The sequence below is a fragment of the Magnolia sinica genome, chromosome 2, assembly GCF_029962835.1.
Source record: "Magnolia sinica isolate HGM2019 chromosome 2, MsV1, whole genome shotgun sequence".
Lineage (NCBI taxonomy): Eukaryota > Viridiplantae > Streptophyta > Magnoliopsida > Magnoliales > Magnoliaceae > Magnolia > Magnolia sinica.
Genome location: NC_080574.1, coordinates 67,890,253 through 67,911,123, shown reverse-complemented (window position 1 = coordinate 67,911,123; position 20,871 = coordinate 67,890,253). Strand labels below are relative to the sequence as shown.

Below are 20,871 nucleotides of genomic sequence, written 5' to 3'. Positions count from 1 at the left end.
ATGTTGAGAAACAAGCATTTGGACAATTCCTTTTACCAAGGAGTTATCATACATACATCTAGCATACATACATGAAAATAATCATGGCAAACACAAGTGCATATTTTATATGTATATGGTACTTTATACATACACGTAGAATACACAAATCTCAATATAACACATGCATATCAGGAACGCAACATAAACACAACATTTGGCATGTGAAATCTCATCCATAACAAGAATAAATCATTATCTGGGATTGAAAGCCTTGAAAACCATAACCTATACACTTAAAGTCCGCACCTTAAGCCAGAAAAGAATACCGAACTGATTTCAGACGAGATGTCTTTGTCAACGGCAACAGATTACCCTAAAACAAGGATAGAAATGAGATACAACAACACCAAGACTAATCTAAGCTCTAACATAGATTAGGGTTAGGTTAACTTACCCCAAGATGAACTCAGAATCGTCAGAATAACGATTCAAAGTGAAGGTTCAAGGATGTAGAAAAACAGGAAAGAATCCAAGATGATTCACCAACTTCTCTCTCACTATCTCTCTCTTTTCCACTCTCTCTCCAAGCTAGGGTTAGAGAAAATTCGTATGGAAAAGAGAGCTAGGGTTTAAGGACTATAAATAGGCCTCAAATTGATGAAAATAACCCCAGGGACAAGGTATACTTAGGTTATAACCAAAGTAAGCCTCTCTCGATCCAACGAAGCACTTCTGGTGGGCCTATAACCACCAAAGGTCAGACTTAAGCTCACTGACCATGGATCTAGGTCAGGCTGAGTTTTCATACTGACCGGCTCTTCAGATCAGCCGTGGCGGACCACACTCAATTCTACGGTCACAGAATCTAGATCAGGTCTACAAGCACAAGGATATGCCTGGGCCATCTTCCCTGATCAGAGGGTGAAATTGGGTCAGAATCCAACAGTCAGGTAGCTTAAAATCATTGTGCAAGCGACACGACTCAGATTTCATAAAAGCTTATTAAATTTCCAACCGTCTCATACTCTTCACTCCGAACTCAATCAAATCGACCCAGAACATCACATGGACTTGATTTTCGAGGTGATGGTCAAGCCCAACATAGTGACTGCAACAGCCTAAGATCATCGCTATCGGACTTTCGACGCGCGGTCCAAGTCCGATCCAGAACTTCCAAAAATTCCCCAGAACAATTGGATTTAGCGATGGATCCCAGATTTCAGAGTAACGTAGCGCTAACTAATCTACAGGTTTTGAGTCATGCAGATACAATTTAAAGTGATTGATGCAAATTTCACAAGCAATCGAGTATATCGCTAATTACCCAAAAAAAACAACTACTTAAGGAAAGATAAGCACAAAATTTCCAAGGTCGTTACAACTTGCCTGCCTAAACCACATATATATGTGATTGAAATCATAAAGAGGATTAAAACACAAGCTGGATACTGCACACGATAAAGGACATTTAACTTTGCTAGCTCTATACGCACCTCAACACATGGCTAGTGGCCACATATGCAACCAATCAGGCCAGGCCTACATAAAATTTGTAATTGATAGGCCAAGCTATATTAGCAAAACTTGATTGCCAAGGGCAACATCAATGGGCTTATGTGTCGATTGCATATACACTACAAGAAACAACAACATTCCCGACCCTTTTTTTTCCAATCATAGTCGACGGTTTGTGTGGGCGACTGAAAGAAACAGTTGTAACCCTTTTTTTATGGTTATTGTAATAAAAAATAAAAAATAAAAAATAAAAACCCTCTTTCACTCTCTCTCTGCCCACCCCCATTCTCTCCCCTCCCCCCTCTCGCCACTCCCTTCTCTCTCTCTCTCTCTCTCTCTCTCTCTCTCTCTCTCTCTCTAGCCCCGATCCTCTCTATGCCACTCTCCCTCTCCACCCCCAATCCTCTCTCACTGCTCCCCATCCTCTCTCTTGGAACATAGGAAAAATCTGAGTAAAAACAATGCAGGGCTTCGGATCGAGAGTTTTCGAAATCGAAACCCTAGGGTTTAAAAACAAAACCAAAAAAATCAAGAAAAAAGGCTCACGGAGAGAATCAAGGAGCTGAAGTAGTGGATTGGAGATGGAGATTTATAAGGTTGGGATGAGATGAAATGTGGTCATATACGATCGTATGTATGGATTGGGATACGGCCCTGGGAAGGTTTTGGAAGATGAACCTCTCTCTCTCTCTCTGTAAGATATATTCAATTTCAAGCAAGAAATTGGATTTTCTTCATCTCTGAAACTCGCACTCTCAAAGCTTCCTGCAAATGATACACACATCACCAAGCCACATCTAGTTCAGATGTCACCTCCTATCCTCGCTGTTTTTTCTAGATTTCCTCGTTTCTCCTCTTCTCCATCTCTTTTGATTAATTTCTCTTACTGATCGATTCGATTCATCGATCGGTATAGGTTTTTTCCTCTGTCTGAGATCCAATCGTGGAATTGTTGTCAAATGACCCGTCTTCTAATTACCATTTTCTTCTTCTGAGAGCTAGAGATAGAGAGAGATTGAATTAGGGTTTTTGAGATGGGTTCAAAAGATCAAAAGCAAGGCAGTGGATTCTTCTCCTCAATCGCGTCCAGCATCTCGAATTTCGGCACTGCCATGCACAAATCCGTCAACGGGTATGGAAAAATCTTCTAAGCTTCCATCTCTCTTCTTTCTCTCTTTCTATGTACATGTTGTATGCATGTCTGTGAAAATTCAATCGATATCGAATCCTAGGGTTTTACTTTTTTTCGGAATCAGTTATGGTGGAAGGAAATATTGATTTTCGAGTGGGAATTCTCATTTGGTCCTTGCAGCAATTGGTAAAAGACAGTGATGAGAAGTTATGTGATTGAGTTTTTTTACTTCTTCAGGGAAGTTTATGGCAAATACTGCGAGGAGAGACTGAAGAGGCGATTCGTGGCACACCTACTGCCATGACACATGTGTGAGATCTGGGCTACCTACCCATCAGGTGATGGCCATTGCAAACATGCCCTCTCTCAAATCAGTCCAGTCCACTCATTAGGTGGGCAACTGATTAGCGGTCTATATTCAAGGTACACATGGTGAGCCTAGTGAGTGTACCATCTTGATTTTTTACCTGGACATGTTCACAGTAGCTACCGAGTTTCCCGGATACCACACGTGCTGTGAGTATTTTCTTAGTTGTTGAAATTAGAAAAAAAAATGATTCTTTTTTTCTTTGGAGAAGTTCTCTTGTGTGCTTGGTGGAAGAGAAACAAAGGGGGTTTACAAGTGATATCTGGTAATCAACTAGAGGGGTCATAGGAGTTTCAACACCCGGTCAAGTGTTCGAGTATCCATAGGTGGTGAAATCCCACTAGCGTGAGTGTGTGGGGGTGTGTGTGCGTGTGTTAAAAAGAAAAAAAGAAAAGGTTCATCCCATATCAATGAACAATCCTCTACATCTGGTTACACTACCCATGTTTATCATGCCCTGTCCTAGCTATTTGGATTTATTGTAACAATGTTCTTTAGCCATGCCAAATAGTTGATACAAGGCTATGATGTTGATGGCATTAGGAATATTGTTTGTGTGTGTGGTATATATATATATATATATATATATATATATATATATAGTTTTAATTTTAAAATTTTTTATTAATTATAAATATACTTGTTGTGGAACACAAGTTTGATGCACATTTCTTTTTATAATTGCTGCTCATAATTTTCATGACAATGACATTGATCTGTTTGCTCTTTCATTTTTCTCTTTCTTTTTTGATGAATGTCTTTTTGCTTTTTATTTTTTTTGTTTCGAATCTTCTTTGCGTCTCTTACAGGATCGCGATAGTTATTGGAAGATGATGCAGAAATATATAGGTTCAGATGTTACATCAATGGTGACGCTTCCAATTCTTATATTTGAGTCCATGACAATGATTCAGAAAGTGGCAGAGGTCTGTGCTATTTGCACTTTAAACCTGATGCTTGTCAATTTTGTGCAATGTCTTCAGCCTTGCTTATCACATATTGAGCATTATAAATTGCATTATCCTCACAGATGCTGGAGTACTCCCACTTGTTAGACCTGGCTGATGAATGTGAGGATCCCTACATGCGGATGGTCTATGCTAGTAAGTGGTCTTCTCTACTGTGGTGCTTATGAGTTGCATGCATGTATAATCTGGTGTAATGGAATATTGGCTATTGTCTGCAGCATCATGGGCAATATCTGTTTACTATGCCTATCAACGAACCTGGAAGCCCTTCAATCCCATCCTTGGTGAGATTTATGAAATGGTTAATCATGGTGGCATTACATTCCTTGCGGAGTAGGTGAACTGTTCATAAGTTTACTTTGATTTTGATTTCTCGTCTTTTGGCTACCGATATTTCACAAGAACACTGTCAGCTGATATTTTTTTTAACACATTCATGCATACACCCACCACCTCTCCCACCGACCCACCCGTTAATTGCTAAACCATGCTAACATTATTTGTTGCGGTTGCTTTTTCATTGTCCTTTCCATGGTGTTGTTCTGCGATGCTCAGTTCCTTTCTTTTATCATGCTTCCAAATGTCAGGTGAGTTATCATCCTCCAATGAGCGCGAGGCATGCAGAAAATGATCATTTTACCTATGACGTGACATCCAAGTTAAAGACCAAATTTCTGGGAAACTCCATTGATGTGATTCGGTCCTTCTAAATGCACATTAGGTGGAATTTAAAGCTTTAAATTGGTGAAATGCTCTGAAATTGTACAAATCATCTCAGATAGATTAAAACATTCAGATAATTGTACAGATCATCTCAGATGTGAGTTTCATGAATTTCCTGCTTTATTAAAAAAGAAAAGAAAAAGAAAAAATGAAAAAAAAAGTTTACTCGAAGTTCCTGTAACCTAAAAGCTCTACAAGGCATGCTACTAAATCCTTGAGAAATGCCTTGGTGCAAAGCAAGAGTGCCATAAAGAAATGTTTAGTTTTTAGTTTTTTTTTTTTTTTTTTTTTCCATGCAGAATTCTCTGTTTTCATTGACGATTTCATTGAATTGAAGTTGGGTTTCTTTGGAAATTGGTTTGGGATCTGTTTGATAGTATTTTTATGTTTGTTGAGTTGAATTCTTGAAGAAACGATGACCAAGAAAAGGAGGCGGTTGATTGATAAATAGCCCGATGGCAGTAGTGGAGGTTTTTCAAGTCGGATCCGTGATCTTGAAACACAACTCAAGCTTTATGGTACGGATTCCAAAGAACTAAAGTGGAATTTTCTTTTCTTTTCCTTTTTTCCTTTCTTTCTGGAAGATGACTTTGAAATGGCATTTGATTGTTTTGTTTCTTTGAATTTGGCTCTCCAATGATTAGAAAACAGTAACTTTCATTTTGGGTTTTTAAATTCCTAGGGCCTCAACTGCAGAAATTCAAAACCCAAATCCAATTTTTGGATTCAAAATTATTTGGCATTTAGAGAGCCAATGTTTCTATGGCCTAAACATAGATGACTTGACCTTTTGTTGTGCAGATGTAGAAAGAAATAAAAGAGCTAATTCAACAATGAGATCTTGCTCAATCTCCTCTCAAGGACTCGTCTCTTTTCTCAACACTTTTTAGGTATATTGGAACAAACGGTGAGATTGATGAATGAATGGTGGCCCACTTCATGTTATCTTTATATCAAAATTCTCACTAGTTACTTGTGGCGGAGGATGATGATCTAGCCAAGTTTTCAATGGTGACTTTAAGATGGTCTATCAAGGCCAGATTGTGATCACTGGTTTTGTCATGTTCGCTTCTAACTCACTGCATCATGCTGGAGCCCAATTATGATTAAATTATCACAATATTCACCTAGAAAATTCCTGATCTTGGTTTTTTTTTTTTTTTGGGTACCTAATATCTTACAAGTTACGAAATATGGAATGATAAAGCTGTGGAATGAATATTCCTGCTTGTTGCATTAGTTGTGCTGGTAGTTCTAGTGCTTCTTTTCTGTTGATTTTAGGGTGACATTGCATGATTTTTTATTTTTTATTTTTGGCCATGAGAGAGGATGCAAAGATGCTTGTGAAATCTCAAAAGAGACTTGACAAGTGGATCCTGATTACTCGGATCATCTGGTCAGTGCAATTTCAAGCTATAATCCATCCACAATGGGGACCTTCATTTGTCATTATACAGAATTCACAACAGCATGGCTTCTCAACTGCCAATTTCATTTTCTCAGGCGCATGCTTCATGAGGATATATAGTTGTTGCCATTGATTCCTGCTACCATGGTGAACAGGCCAGAAATACAACCACATACAGGGATGTATGTAATCATTTGCAAGTATCATGTGTTAGTTGAATGAGGAGATTTTCTTTTCATGCAGTCATAATCTTTTTAAAAAATAAAATCATAGAGGATAAACCAGTTAGTTGCTCAGACTTTTTGCTCTTAGATGTCATCAGACAAAAATCATACCATCTGCTCATTGGCAAGGAAATAAGTTTTATGTAGAATACGTTTAGTATCATTAATATTGAGGTATACATAAAGCTGGGATCTCAGCTTGTGGGCCCAGTTGAATCATACAAGCTGGGATGTTATACTTAGTTATGTGAAAAGTAGGACCCACCATTTTATAATTAATTCAGAAATCTGAGAATCGCTGATCTTAATTGGGCTCACATTTCTACACAACTACAAGAATTTCATAGATTTTTTACTACCCAAAAAAGGGTTTTTCATTCAAAGTTTCGAACTTTTCGATTCTTCAGGTCATGCTCTTATATAGCATAGTGATGTTTTTGTGCCTGAAGTTTTTCAGCTTAGTTACACTAATGGATATCTAACTGTAATCTCTGTTACATCTGAAACAAAGGTTTTAACTGCATGAGATGGTACAATCAAAAGAGTGATCTATGGCTAATATTCTATTTTGAAGAAATTAACAAACAATAGTCGTTTTCTTTCAGGGAAATATAATCCATGTGACTTGGGTTTGGCTTTGTTGGTATTTAGGACAAGCCAACCTCTCAAAAGGACACTTGATTGTTCAAAGTCCAAACTATACACAGATATTAAAAGTGGAGATGATTATATGCAAGTAAGAGATTATTAAAAAAAAAAATCCTCATAGGTTATTAACATGATTAATAGAACCAAATAAATGGGCTGGAATCATTTATACAGGTTGTGAGATTCATTAGCATTCTTGAGTTATTTATTATCACCATTATGTTAGCTCAACTTGCTTGCTTTTTCTACCTCAGCGATCACTACGGCCATCATAATTGCAGAGATTCCGAAGAAAGAGGGTTGGCTATTAGAAGAGTAAGTCCAACTTGGGTTGTTGCCTATCATGTTCCCTTTTCGACGCTTGTGAATTAATAATAATAATCTATTTTTCCATCATGAGCAGGGATTTTGATGTCTACAGATGACATGAAGGATGAATCCAAGGGCTGTCTTATTCCAAAAGCAAAGGTGGGAACTGTTAATGCTAGTTTTTAATATTTATCATGTCAGATTAATCATCCTTACAACCTTCTTTTTTTTGTTATTATTATGATTATTTTGAAATTTATCTTTGGAAGCCTTACTGACCACAAATTTCTGGTAGAAGACCAAACTGATTTTGATGGGTTTCTGGAAACCTACATTGCTTTGCACCTGTCAGCAAGATTGTTAATACTCTTCACATATCTGCTTATTAATGTCAAGTAGCTCTTTTCTATAGGTAACTCGGCTTAATTCAAGCTATCCAGGTGGTTTTGGCATCATATATTCGAAATTCTAAATGGCTTTACTCCTTCGGTAAGGGAATCCATTATTTTTGTTTTCAATCTATGTTTCTTGTACATTTCTGCTAGATTTTTGTCCTCAATTTCACTTCTTCTTCTTCTTTTTTTTTTTAAATGAGAAAGATTTGCTATATGGCTACGGTTGCACTGTGGGGAGTCATCTTTCGCTACAGATTTTATCCGTAGCTTTTGACCAATTTTCTAGTAGTGTAGCAAAAATTGGCGATTTAGTGGCGTCCAGCACAATCGTCAATAAAGGACCTAACCGCCAGTAAAGCCTTTACCGACTGAGGCTTTACCGCCTGTTAGCTGACCGCGGGAAAAGGATTTACCGGCGGTTTTATGGGATTTTGCCGGCGGTTTTAACTGCCAGTAAAGAACAGTTTTCTTGTAGTGATAGATGATCATACACCTAATTTGGTGTTGGTTTAAGACATGATCGTTCATCTATTATATTTTCTTTTTACTCTTTGGTGGTCATGTTCATCCCTCTATATATAATCCAAAGCTTACAACATGCATCTGTATTCCTTTTCATTCTCCTCATGTTTGTTGTCCTTTGTTAGACATTAGCTGTGAAGATAAGCCGAGTCATGTACAGAAACATCAGTGGAACTTCAAAGAATCCAAAGGCCATGAAATTCGCCTGCAGTGACACAGTTCCCTGCAGCAACATCATCTTGGCTAACATCAACCTAGAGAGGGACAATGGCACTATAGAGACATTCTATAACTGTGCCATGGGATTCGACTATGGGGTTGTGAAGCCTTCGGCAGAATGCCTGCATGTAGATGAGGACTCCCGTTTCGACGTAAAACAAGATGACGTCCAAAGGAAAATCCATGATCCGGTTCATACGGAATTGCAACTTATCCAGACAAATTGCAAACTTTTGTTTTGGTAGAAGTTTGCTCTTGGGCACTTACAGTATTGTGGTTGATTTCTAAGGGTGGATAGTTCATATAACGGTGTAGAAAAGACGCTTGATGAAAAAGGTTCGAGTAGGATCCACATCAGTTATGAGGTAAAAATTTGTGGGTTCAGTTATGTTGTGGTTTTTTCTTTTTCTTTTTCTTTTTCCTCCTCTTCTTCTTCTTCTTCTTCTTCTTCTTCTTCTTTTCTCTTTCCTCTACTTCTTCTGCTTCATTTTTTTTCTTTTTTCCTTTTCTTCTTCTTCTTCATTTTTTTTTCTTTTTCTTCTTCTTCTTAATTTTTTTTTCTTTTTTCTTCTTCTTCTTCTTCTTCTTCTTCTTTTTCGAGTAAGATCACATTTACTAAAGAGAAATGTATGCCTTCTGGTTGTTGTTGTTTTTTTTTTCTCTTTCTTTTTCTCTTTCTTTTTCTTTTTCCTCTTCTTCTTCTTCTTCATTTTTTTTCTTTTTCTTTTTCTTGTTCTTTTTTTTTTGATCAATTGGTTTGCTATAAATTTTGTGTAAGATTGTTAAGGTGCATATAGGGATTGGTTTTGATATATATTGTTGACAAAAACTTGATGTTGTAAGTCATGTTTAAGACATCATTGGTTGTCACCCTGAAGGTGGTAGAGCTAGTAGAGTTGCCTGATTCCCTAGGGAAGGTGGCCAATGTCTCAGTTGGAATTGTGCCTGACAAAAAGGGCAGTGTAAATACCCATGTGAAGAAGGAAGACTGACAGCTTTGGAAGATGGACAGGGTGCCAAGAAGAAGGACATCAGTAATTTCTTTTAGACAAAATAGAAATTCCTCGAGCAATGACAAAACTAGGTGAAAAGAATCAACTAAAATGACATATAGAATAAACTTCAACAAGAAATCATATCTAGAATTGAAAGGGAGCAAAAAATACTTAATAAAAGTAGAATAGCAGTTTGTATAAAATTCAGTGAAAAGGCATTCTATGGAAAAAAAAATGTTATGATCATGTAAAATCCTTGAAAGCAACAAAGCCACAAACTAAATGCTAGCCTTAGTTATTACTTATCCTCGACCCTCAAAAGCCATGACAACTTCAGCTTCTACCTCTATTGAAAATAGAAAGAAAGAACCCCACATTAATCAAGCTTGCTACCTCATTACAACTTTTCCAAAATAAAACCAAATCCTGTTAAAAATCCTTCCATAACTAAAAAATAGGCACCCTTTTCCATTTCCATGCAACCCTGGATCTATGGGCCTATCTGACTTTAGCATGACATCATCAGTAAGCCCCAAAATTCCTATGAATTTTCCTCTTTCTAAGACTTGTATGGTTGTTGATTCATGGTCCTGTCGTTTATTGAGCTCCAGAACAAGCAATTTCAAAGAATTCCTTACATCGTAGATGAAAACCCACTACTTCAAGCTCTAGAGATCAGAAATCAACACCAAGCATCTCAAAGCTGAAGGCATGAAAAAAAGTTAAATAAAAAATAAAGAGTTTTACAGAAACCCAAATGCAAGATACTAAAATTCAATACTAGGGCCTCCTATATCAAATTCTACATCATTTTCAGCTCCCAAAGAGAAGTTTTAAAGAAATTGTATAAATAACAGGATAATATATGCCACTCACCAAAAGGACATGAGAGCCCTTTATTTCCAGTCTATGAACAAGGGAGAAATCAAGGAATTAGACACAGGAATACTTTCCAATCTGTTGTAGTTACAGACACCACAACAAACCAATTTCAGACATATGAGAGCCTCTAGAGGGAAGCAAATCTTAAATTATAGACCATTTTCACTTCCCGAAGAAGCAATTCCAAAAAAAAAAAAAATCTAATTTTACAATGAAAGTTCCTCAAATTCAGTGAGGCAAAGATGGCGTAGTTTGGATGTATCAATCTTAGAGCTCTTAAAAAAGGAGTCAAACTCTACATCATTTTCAGCTCCAAATGAAGCTCTTTCAAGAAATTTATAACATCACCAGAAATCTCTCAAATTCCTGTAGATTCTGTCGGGCCCATGTCCTAGTGTCTGTTCCATTCCATAAGGTCCTGCGGTCCTCCTTGTTAAATTTCGGTGACCCGCGATCTTTTGATTTCATTTGCGTGTGACCCTGAGTCACATCCTGTAAACCCGAGTAGGCTTGACCTGAGACCCATGCCATTGCGCCCGCGTCGTCGCTGTGGTTCTGATGCCACGTCTTGTGCACCAATCCAATGCCTAGATCATAAGTTGTGGGCCGCGCATGATTTCGGCCATTGATCACGTGATTATGGGACCCACCTATCCTGATTGCACACTTCCCTAGGTCATCATGAGGATGACATCACCCTACCTACCTACCTACCTACCAACCCTACCCTAGCCCCATGCATGCTAGGCATGCTCTTACATGTAATGATGCCCTCTCTTCCCCAAACTAATCATAGCCTTACAAACCGATCATTACACCACTACAACTCCCTCTCTCCCTCTCCTTCTCATTTCTCCATTACTAGCAACCTCCAACCCTCCATGAGAGCTCTAAAAATCTAGGAACGTCAAGCTCCCTAATCCCCCATATCCCACCCTCCAAACCTCATCTTAACCATTAAAATCTCTCCCTTGAAGATAAGAAGACCCATTGGTGGTAGAAGGACAAGAAAGAGATCAAGATTTGGAGGTGGGTGCTTGTTTAGGATTAGATCCTTCTATCCCTTCATTTATTTTTAGTTTTCATTGCATGGGACCATGTAGGACCCACAAATCAATGGTGGAGATCCTACTTGGACCGTTGGATGTGGCCGATGGCCCATCCTTGATGCATGCATGATCCATGATGGGTCCATTCTCCATGGACCCCATCAGGATGTTTTCTTTTGAATCCATGCCTTCTAGGGTCATCTAGACCCCTCATTTGCATGGTGGGGATGGTATACCCACCTCAGATTTTTATATGATATGATGAGGACATGTATGTGATGTATGATGATCATGATGTATGGTTTGGAGCTTTTGAGGGGCCCATAGTGGCGGGGTCCCCTCCCTTTGGTCGGTCTTCCTTCTTCTCTCTTTCTAATTTCTTTTAATGATGATGATATGTATGGCCCACCTAATGGTTTATTTACCTTACCCAAATAGTCCAGCAATGGGACTTTCATTGTCAAGCAAATTAGCCCATGTTGTTGCCCATTTTTAGGTCTGTGTGGTCAGTCAGTTGCACAGGCTTGGATGGGGAAGAAAGCATGGATATTAGCTTGATTTTCTTGCTCAGTGGGCCATCCTATAAACCCCAGTTTGATGTATTTACTTCATCTATTCCAGTCAAGTAAATGGACTATGTTGCTAGACATTGAAGGTCTGCCCAGCTGGCTGGCCTTGTAGGATCGTCTGAGTGGGGAGATGACACCTATCTCTGTTCATTGGAAGAGGGGTGGCCCACACGTTTGGACCCACTTGATGTGTGCATTGTACCCACACCATCTATGGCCGTCTTTCTTGGACATCCAGGACCCTGGATGGGGTGAAGTGAAAACACAAATATCAGCTTATCTACTAGTGGGTCCCATGCATGTGGACCCACCTTAGATCGTGCGTGGTGACTCCACCGTCCAGTAGCAAGGACAGTGGGTCCCACATGAGATATATGTTATATCCACCCTGTCCATCCATTTTTCTAGCGGGTGGGACCCACCCACACGTGCAACACTTGTGGGGTGGGACCCACCTTTGATATGTGTTTTATATCTAACCCGTTCGTCCATTCGAACAAGGACGATGGGTCCGAGCAGCCTTGCTGCTGATTGACATCGACAAATCTCTGTGGGCTGCCAAGATGTATGTGTTTTCCCCTGTTGTCCATCTGCACAGACGTGGGGCCCACCTTGGTGGATGCCTTGCATCTACATGTGTGGGGCCCTACCTTGATGTAAGTATTTTATATACACACCGTCCATTTCTGGACGGTGCAAAGAGGGGCCAACCATAATATATGTGTTTTATTCCAAGCCGTCCATCCATGTTTTTAAGACATGGCCCACCATGATCTGGAAAGTGGGTCCTATCATGATGCATGCATTCATCCATGCTGTCCACCGTCCAGATATGTATGTTGGAACCCATACGATGCATGTCTTATATTCTAGCCATCCAGCCTTTTTTACGGTGGGGCCCACCTTGAGGTATACGTTATATCCAAACCGTCCAGCCATCTGGGATATCCAAACTGTCCAGATCATGGGGCCTACCTTGATGTATATGTGGCCCATGTGGTGAGGCCCAATGTAATGAATATATGGCCCGTGTTTAAGGCCTAATGAGATGTATGCGAGGCCTAGGTATGAGGCCCACTATGATGTATTTGTGGCCCATTTGGAGTGTATAGGGCCCACCTTAATATGATGTATTGATGAGGCCTAATGAGATGTATTTGCGGCCCATTTGATAAGGCCCAATGTAATATATTTGTGGCCTATTGATGAGGCACAATGAGATTATTCGAGGCCCATATGGTGATGCCCAATGTTATGCATATTAGACCCTTGAGGGAGGCTCACTGTGATGTATATTAAGCCCTTGTGTGAGGCCCATTATGTTGTATATGAGACCCTTGTGTGAGGCTATAACGCCTTGGATTTCGAGGGTCGAGCAAAGCTCAACTCTCGAGATCCAACGCATCACTTATGCAACATAGATCTCGAAAGTTGAGCTTTGCTCGAACTTCGAAATCCCACTCATAGATAATGATGTTTAAATGTTGTCCATATTAGTGCATTAAACATGAGTGGGATTATACTAAAATAGCATATCATACTCCAGATGTAATTTAATCAAGCAAGCAGAAGACTGAAGCATGTACATTGTAACGATGAGTGTTTCCCAATCTCCAGAGTATGATTATGCAGGCTGAATATATATAAGTGTTATTTCAAAACATAGAAAATATTAAAATGTAGATGTCCAACTAATCAAGTATCCCAGTGTAATCCCATTGAAGCAGCACAAGGTCTATATAGACCTGCAAGAGAGCTGAACATAGGAAAACTCTTCCTCCTCATCTACGAAATTCACCTCCGTCGCACAAGCCTTATTGTTATCTACAACTATAACAGAGTCTGGTTGGTGTTTTAAAATACCGTCCCAGAGTGGGAGTGAGTGATCAACTCAATGGTACTATAAGGCGAAGGTTAACATGTTATCAATTCAATCAAGCAGTAATGATAAAACAATACAACAAACATTTCCTAACTACTCTTATTAATGCAGGAATGGAGTGCAGTAATGATGCATGCCCTTGCACAAAGCTTCCTCAAGTGACTTCATCAACCATTCGCACATGGCAAACTCCCTAAACGTGCGCTTCCTCGCCAAAGCACATGCAATGTGGTGCATGGTCATTTTAGCTAAGTACTTAATTATGCTTATTCATACAATAGATTTGGGAAGCTAAGGTACCTCTCTTTTTGTCATTAAGCCAAATAAATGATCCATCTAGGGTCGTCAATCCTAATTAACCACATACGATATGTAAGTTGTAGGGCATCACCCCTAATGAAAAGCAGTGGATAGGTAAATTCAAGAGTTTATACTTAAGGTCACTACGGGGAGGCTCGTCACCCTAGCGTAGGCCGATAACTCAAATACAGTGTCCCATGCCAGTATATTGAGCTCACGAGTTCGGGTTGCTCACTAGTCACTGCGAGGAGGCTTGTCACCACAGCGTAGGATGACAGCTCGATCACGGTGTCTCATACCACCATGCCCGGCTCATGAGTCTTAGCGGATCGTGGTACCATGGTTGAAACGGGTCTTTACATTGGTAAGTGGTACCTTAGATTCAAGCAAAAATGTCCATACATGTAAACCCACAATAGGCCAATCGGTTTATTAGATAAATTCAATTGGTACAAGTGCACGCTGAATTAATCGACATGGAGCACGTAAGCACTCCCCATGGCTTAACCACTGTCAACAATTGTCGTACGACCCGGATTCACCAAACGTATCAAATGTGGCGAGACTAGATCGGCTAGTCAAATGGGAATTGTTATCGACTGCCTGGACTATGTGTAGTCCCAATCTTACTCAGATGTAGCACATAAATACATGTGAAGCTCATATCAGTTCTTGGCAAATAGTTCAAATCAATATCTCATTTGAGCATTTCATCAAACATATTAAACATGTTACCAAACATTGAATTTCATCTATAAATTATGTAACGACAAATATGATTATATGAAGGAAACAATACATACGAGTAAGGTAAAAAAGAATACTATCTTAATACCCTTAATAGATACAAATCATCAACATTTTCTCATTCAGACCATTTATCAAACACTTAAGCTACACATTAGCAGATACATAGACTAGGTTAGTTACAACAAGTATTTTAGCAATTCCTTCTACAAGGATGTCACCATGCAAATAACAATCAAGAATCCTAGCTTTAGGAATCATAATAAATGCAAATCATCATTACATATTCATTCAAACATTTCCACAAACACATAGGATGCATAGTCATACAACATAGTTCATACATGTGTAATATATCAAAATCGTCGTGTTTAAGACGATATGGGTGCATTCAATCAGACATAAATCATTAGCTGACATTAAAATCCTTGAAAACCATAACCTAAATGTTTATAGTCTGCACATTTCATCGAAAAGCTCGATTCGGACCCAGTTCAGACTATACGTTTTCGAAAACGAGACGACAAACACCTACACGGCGTAATAGGTTAGATAGGTCGACAAACTACCAACTTGGATTTCTACAATGAGATTAGGGTTAGGGTTTCCTACCCAAATCCGTAGTCGAAACAGGCCGGATAGCGAAAGGAAGCGGTGATCTAGCACATAGAGTCGTGTGGGAAGATTCCTGCAACATTCTCCCTGAACCTCACTTCTCTCCCTCCTCTTCTCTTCTTTTCTCTCTCTCTCTCTCTCTCACTCTCTCCTAAGGTTTGGAGCAAATTCATATAAGATAGGGGTGGGGTGGTTTAAGGCCTTTAAATAGGCCCAGAACTGGTGTCAATGGCCACAGACCTGATTTACATCCAAAGGGTGAGTGTTTCTTACGAATGAGGTTCATCCGGAGGTCCGTTACACACATGGGTCATAGTATAAGTTCCCTGACAATGGATTTATGCCAAGACTGTGTTTTTGGTGCGATCTGACAAACTGATCAGCCATAAAGGACTCGTGTCTGTTCAACGGTCATACTCACTCGATCGGGGCCACAGTTATACGCATATGTGTACGAAAATTTCCCTGATTCATGGGTGAAGTTCAGTCAGAATCTGATGGTCTGAAGTCTTCAATTTCTCTCGCAAGCGAATGGCTCAATTCACTTAAGTTTCATTTCATTTTCCAAAGATATTTGTGTTTCTCACACACTTTACTCAGGGCTCAAGTTGTGCAGTTCTTGATACTGTTTAGGCTCGATTCCCACAATGATTGTCAAGCCCAGTAAGGCGGTCATAACCCTATAGTTTCGCGGTCATCGGACTTTCGACGTGCAGTCCAGGTTCAATTCGAAGTTTCAATGTGCTCCCGAGAGCAACTTGCTTTTGGGATTTCTCCTAGGTTTTTAAGTAGCGTTGAGTAAGTGATTATAATGGTTTTGGGTCTTGCCATTTGTATAAATAGTGGTTCGAGCTAAATCCACCAATTATTTACTTCAGTACTTAATTAATTTTAATATAATTCCTACAGAATATGGTCCTTAGGGATTTCCACCTGAGGTGGTACTCGAGCCTTTATATGGATTTTTCTGAGACGTTACAGAGGCCATGGGCCCACTATATGTTAGGCTCTATGTGGTCCACTCCTTGGGAATGATGTTGGTTAAATGTCCACATTGATAGGCAATGATGGCTAAATGTCCACATTGTGACCTTCCCTTAGGCCTTGTTAGGGCCATTCTCATCATTCTCTAACTGGGATTTACCCTAATTATTGGGCCCTATCGATATTGCATGATCCGTCTATTTTTCTTGGGCTAACTCGAAATGTTGGGCCCCATTGATTGCTATTAGGATTGTTTTTATTTTGGAGTCCATCTAGGACTCATTTGGGCCCCCTAGGGCATCTAGTGGGCCTTAGGATAGTATAGTTTAGATCAGCTATCCATCTATCGACCCTACCTTCTATATAGGCTGATTATCGATGGCGATTTGAGTATGCGATAGCACAGCATCATGATACATACCTATACGCATCATCTGCATGCTTGATATGAGATGTGGTTGACCATTGCATATGACATTGGACAGGTCGTTCATGGGACTCCTTGACAGGAGGAGTTGTCCCATATGAGCGCACGACATGGGCAGGATTGATGCATAATTGGACTGTGTGACTCATGTATCTCGCATTATGTGATTGTGATTGCTATTCGCCCTAGCGATAACAGGGCTATAGCCTCCACAGTTATAGTGCAGATGGTATGATTGGATACCAAAAATTCTGTTTAAGCACGGGAGCGCGTAGGATGTCCCAGGGTGAAAGTCCTCAAACCCTTATAGTACCATGGAGGATGCTCCAATGCCTAGACTGAGTGGATGTATGAGCACATGAGGGCCGAATACTAGGAGGCCGCATCTCTCACTGTGTCATGGACAGTTGGAAGGGGGTGTGACCTTACCCGCCTGAGTGAGGGGGCAATATCTAGGTTGAGTTTGACAGCTTGAGGAATGTGTCCGATATCGATGAGTCGGGCCCGATATTGGCAGGTGGATAATGATATCTCTTCGACTTACCCAGTTGTGCGTTCGAATAGGGGCAGCAAGTTGATGCAGAGTGTAATAGACCGCGGTGATATCCCAGAGATGAGTTATATGATTATGTGGATTACAATGAGGATTGGTATGCTTGAGTTGCATCTCGCATCGCATGGCTTTGGTATGGCTGATAGCATTCATGCCTTGCATCGTATAGCCTTGTACGGCTGTTAGCATTCATGGATTCACCAGCATATTCCTCATTACTCTGATATGGCATTCTGGGCACCTTATATCGCACACACACCTTCACCACCCTATAAACTTTCTATAAGCTTATGCACGATAGATGCGTGCAGGTGACGTGAGGATGTAGTCGTAGCTGAGTAGGAGTAGGAGGGTGCCGTAGAGCTTCAATAGTCTTTGACTATTATTATCATTGTATTTCCCTTTATGTGTATTATATCTCAAAGTTTTTTATCATAGTGAAATTTGTGATGGTGTTCTTGTGGTTATTGTTCGTGGGTTATGCTTATTGTGAAACAAACTTATGCTGAAAATCTTCCTTGTAAGATCCCAGGATTGGAACTTGGTATATGGGTGCCGAGAGCCGAGAATGGGGTACTACGGAGGCTATTGGCACCAGATTCGGCAATTGGGAATTTTATGAGCCCAGTTTCCGAGTTTGGGGCATGACAGATTCCATCCTGAAAGCTAATCATTCAAGCACTCTTTTAAAAGAACACGAATTCTTCACCATTTAAACCATTAGGAACAATTCAAAAGAATTTTTAACATCACATATGTAAATCACAGTGAAAAGTGCCGAGATTTTGGAATCTCGTGATAATGACATAATAATATTTTTTAATTTAATATTTCACAAAAAATTGTAAGATTGAAAAAAACTTGGCAATATTTGTTGGAGAGATGAGAATCTCTTAGATTCCCGGTAAGAATAAAATCGTAAAATCTACCCTTTCCTAGAGCTAATCAATTCAGGAGCTCTCTTGATGGAAGATGTTGAATTCTGCACCATTTTCCACTATGGAATAATCAATTTAAAGACATTTCCAACATAAAAGATGTAATTCTCTCAGATTCCCATAGAACAAAACCTCCATGATCAATTCAAGAGATTGTATGCCATTTTTAGTTCTAGAAAGTGATTCAAAGGAACTTTGCAATGTACATATGAAATCTCTCAAACTTTGCAGGAAAAAAAACTCCACTTTTGGATTTAATCATTTCAAGAGCTCATTTGAAAGAAGAACTTGAATCCTACACCTTTTTCACATTTGAAGGAAGCATTTTAAAGGACTTTCTAACATTAAAGATGAAAATATCTCTCTAAAAAATAAAAAATTTATAATATCATTTGTACGGATTAAACATAAATCTCGTTGAGGCCAGACATTGAACAAATGGCGTGCACCATCTTCTATGCAACAAAAATGATGAGATCGAAGAAACTAGGGACCTCATCAGATGGGCCAAGCATTGATGAAGCATTGCCTTATAATGATTAAACGGAATGTGAAGATGAAACTTCCAAATAGAAATGTAGAGTGTAGCCATGCGAATGCTCACCTATTTGAGATGGTTCTACACGGCGACTGGCGATGAAGAGGGCGCTCGAAAGAGGGAACAGAGAGGAAGAAAATGGAGGTTGAAAGAGGGATTTAGAAATTCCTCTAAAATGGGATAAGAGATTCAAATCTGAAAAATGTGCGTTTTCCATAATTTATAAAATAAATGTATTCACATCCATACAATTAATGGTCCATTTACTTAATGGTTAAGATATTATTACATAAGAAAATTATAAATATAAATAATCTACAACAAGACCCATTATTTGGATGGTCTAGATATCTATATATCAAACCCACTTTTTGTCATGCCCCGGACTCAGTGACCAGACTCGCAAGGAACCCAATAGCTGGTTCCGGCCGTAATAGCCTCCGTAGTACCCCATTCTCGGCTCCTAAGACAGGTTCCAGTCCTAGGATCCTATAAGGAGGATTTCCATCATACAAATCCAAACCAAATCGAGTATACCCAACATCATATCAAGTAAATCTCAGAAACCAAACAAGGAACACACTGCAAAATCCACTAAGAATTTAAGCTTTATGGGTACATGGCTCAAAAGGAAATACATAATATAGAAAGAAGGGAAGGAAAGGTCTGCAACAGGTCCTCAACTCGTGCCAATCCAATCCACAACTCCTCCGCTACTATGCTGACCTAGGATCTCCTGCACGCATCAATCGTGCATAAGCTTATAGCAAGCTTAGAGGGCAGTGTAAGTGTGCGACAATGGTGCTCATAAGAAATAGGAGGATACAGAGGGAACTACCGATGCCACTAGCCGTACCGGGGCTAAGCTATGAATGCAGTAAGCCATACCAAGGCTATGTAATGTAATACATAAGTACTGGATGCCATAATGAGGTGATGCAATAGAAGGCTTATACAGCTGATGCAAATGCAATGCGAAGTAATGCTAGTCCTCATATCTAATCTACATATCAAGCACAGTTCCATCATAAGGAATCCACCAGGGTCAAGTACACTGTAGGATGACTGCTGCTCTGCAAGACCCGCAGAGCCAAACAAGCGTAGGATACCTCACTACCAGCCTGTGGATAGCCAATCACCAGCGAGGCTCGACGGTAGTCGACCCATTCACGAGTTGGTCAAACTCAGCTTAACTATTTCCCTCTCACTCAGGCGGGTAAGGCCAAACCTCATCCCATCAGACCTCACAACAGTGAGAGTCACGGCCTAATGGTATAAGCCACTAGCGTGCTCATGATTTTCACTTGGTCTTAGTGTTGAGGCGTCTCCTCGGTACTGTGGAAGTTTAGGGGCTTTCACCCAGAGACATCCTATGTGCCCCAAATGCTCAAGAATCATTCTCGGTGTCCACACATGGCCATACACGATATATCTGTGTAGGCTATGGCCCTAATGAAGTAAGGGCGAATATCCACATGTTATGCAATGCTAGATGCATGAATCACGCAATCATCCTGCATCAATCCCAAGCATCCATCATGCTCAAGAGGGTAAACTTCATCCCTCGGGGAGATACTAACATGTCCTACACAATGGCACAACCATGGCTAATCATACCTCAACCAAGCATGTATATGTTGTGTATGGGAGTGGGACATGAAGATGAATAGGGGTGCCAATGAGGTGAAGATGAACTCTCTACCTAACCATGAAGGGTCTAGGTACTTAACCAATTCCTCATAAGGAATACAACCTCTAGTGGGGGCCCATTTACCTGGGGTAACCCACGAGACTAATTATACAAAACTACGAGCGTAGATAATATAGAGATGGGCCTAGCAAGAGACTAAGGTGGGCAATCAACCACACTTAGATACAAATGGACCTAGAGGGGTCCAAATAGGGACATTCAACCACTATTGCCTCAAGGCATCCAACCACAAATCATAAGCTACAAGGCCCAAGGCCCAACATCCAAAC

At 39.9% G+C, this 20,871-nt stretch overlaps 1 protein-coding gene across 3 annotated transcripts; it reads left to right on the top strand.

Annotated features, from left to right (window-relative positions):
* Positions 1–3,638: 3,638 nt before the first annotated feature.
* Positions 3,639–5,770, top strand: LOC131237175 (oxysterol-binding protein-related protein 3C-like). 3 transcript variants are annotated; one of them, XR_009167087.1, is made up of 5 exons: positions 3,639–3,922; positions 4,027–4,099; positions 4,183–4,301; positions 4,552–4,685; positions 5,578–5,770. XR_009167087.1 is itself a non-coding variant. In XM_058234846.1 (3 exons), exons 1-3 carry the CDS (start codon positions 3,827–3,829, stop codon positions 4,299–4,301), a joined length of 288 nt encoding a protein of 95 aa, XP_058090829.1. In that variant the 5' UTR covers positions 3,650–3,826; the 3' UTR covers positions 4,302–4,307. The 3 variants fall into 3 exon arrangements, 1 of the variants encoding a protein (XP_058090829.1); XR_009167086.1 differs by lacking the exon at positions 5,578–5,770 and having other exon boundaries at positions 3,650–3,922; positions 4,552–4,831; XM_058234846.1 differs by lacking the exons at positions 4,552–4,685; positions 5,578–5,770 and having other exon boundaries at positions 3,650–3,922; positions 4,183–4,307.
* The last annotated feature ends 15,101 nt before the right edge of the window (positions 5,771–20,871 follow it).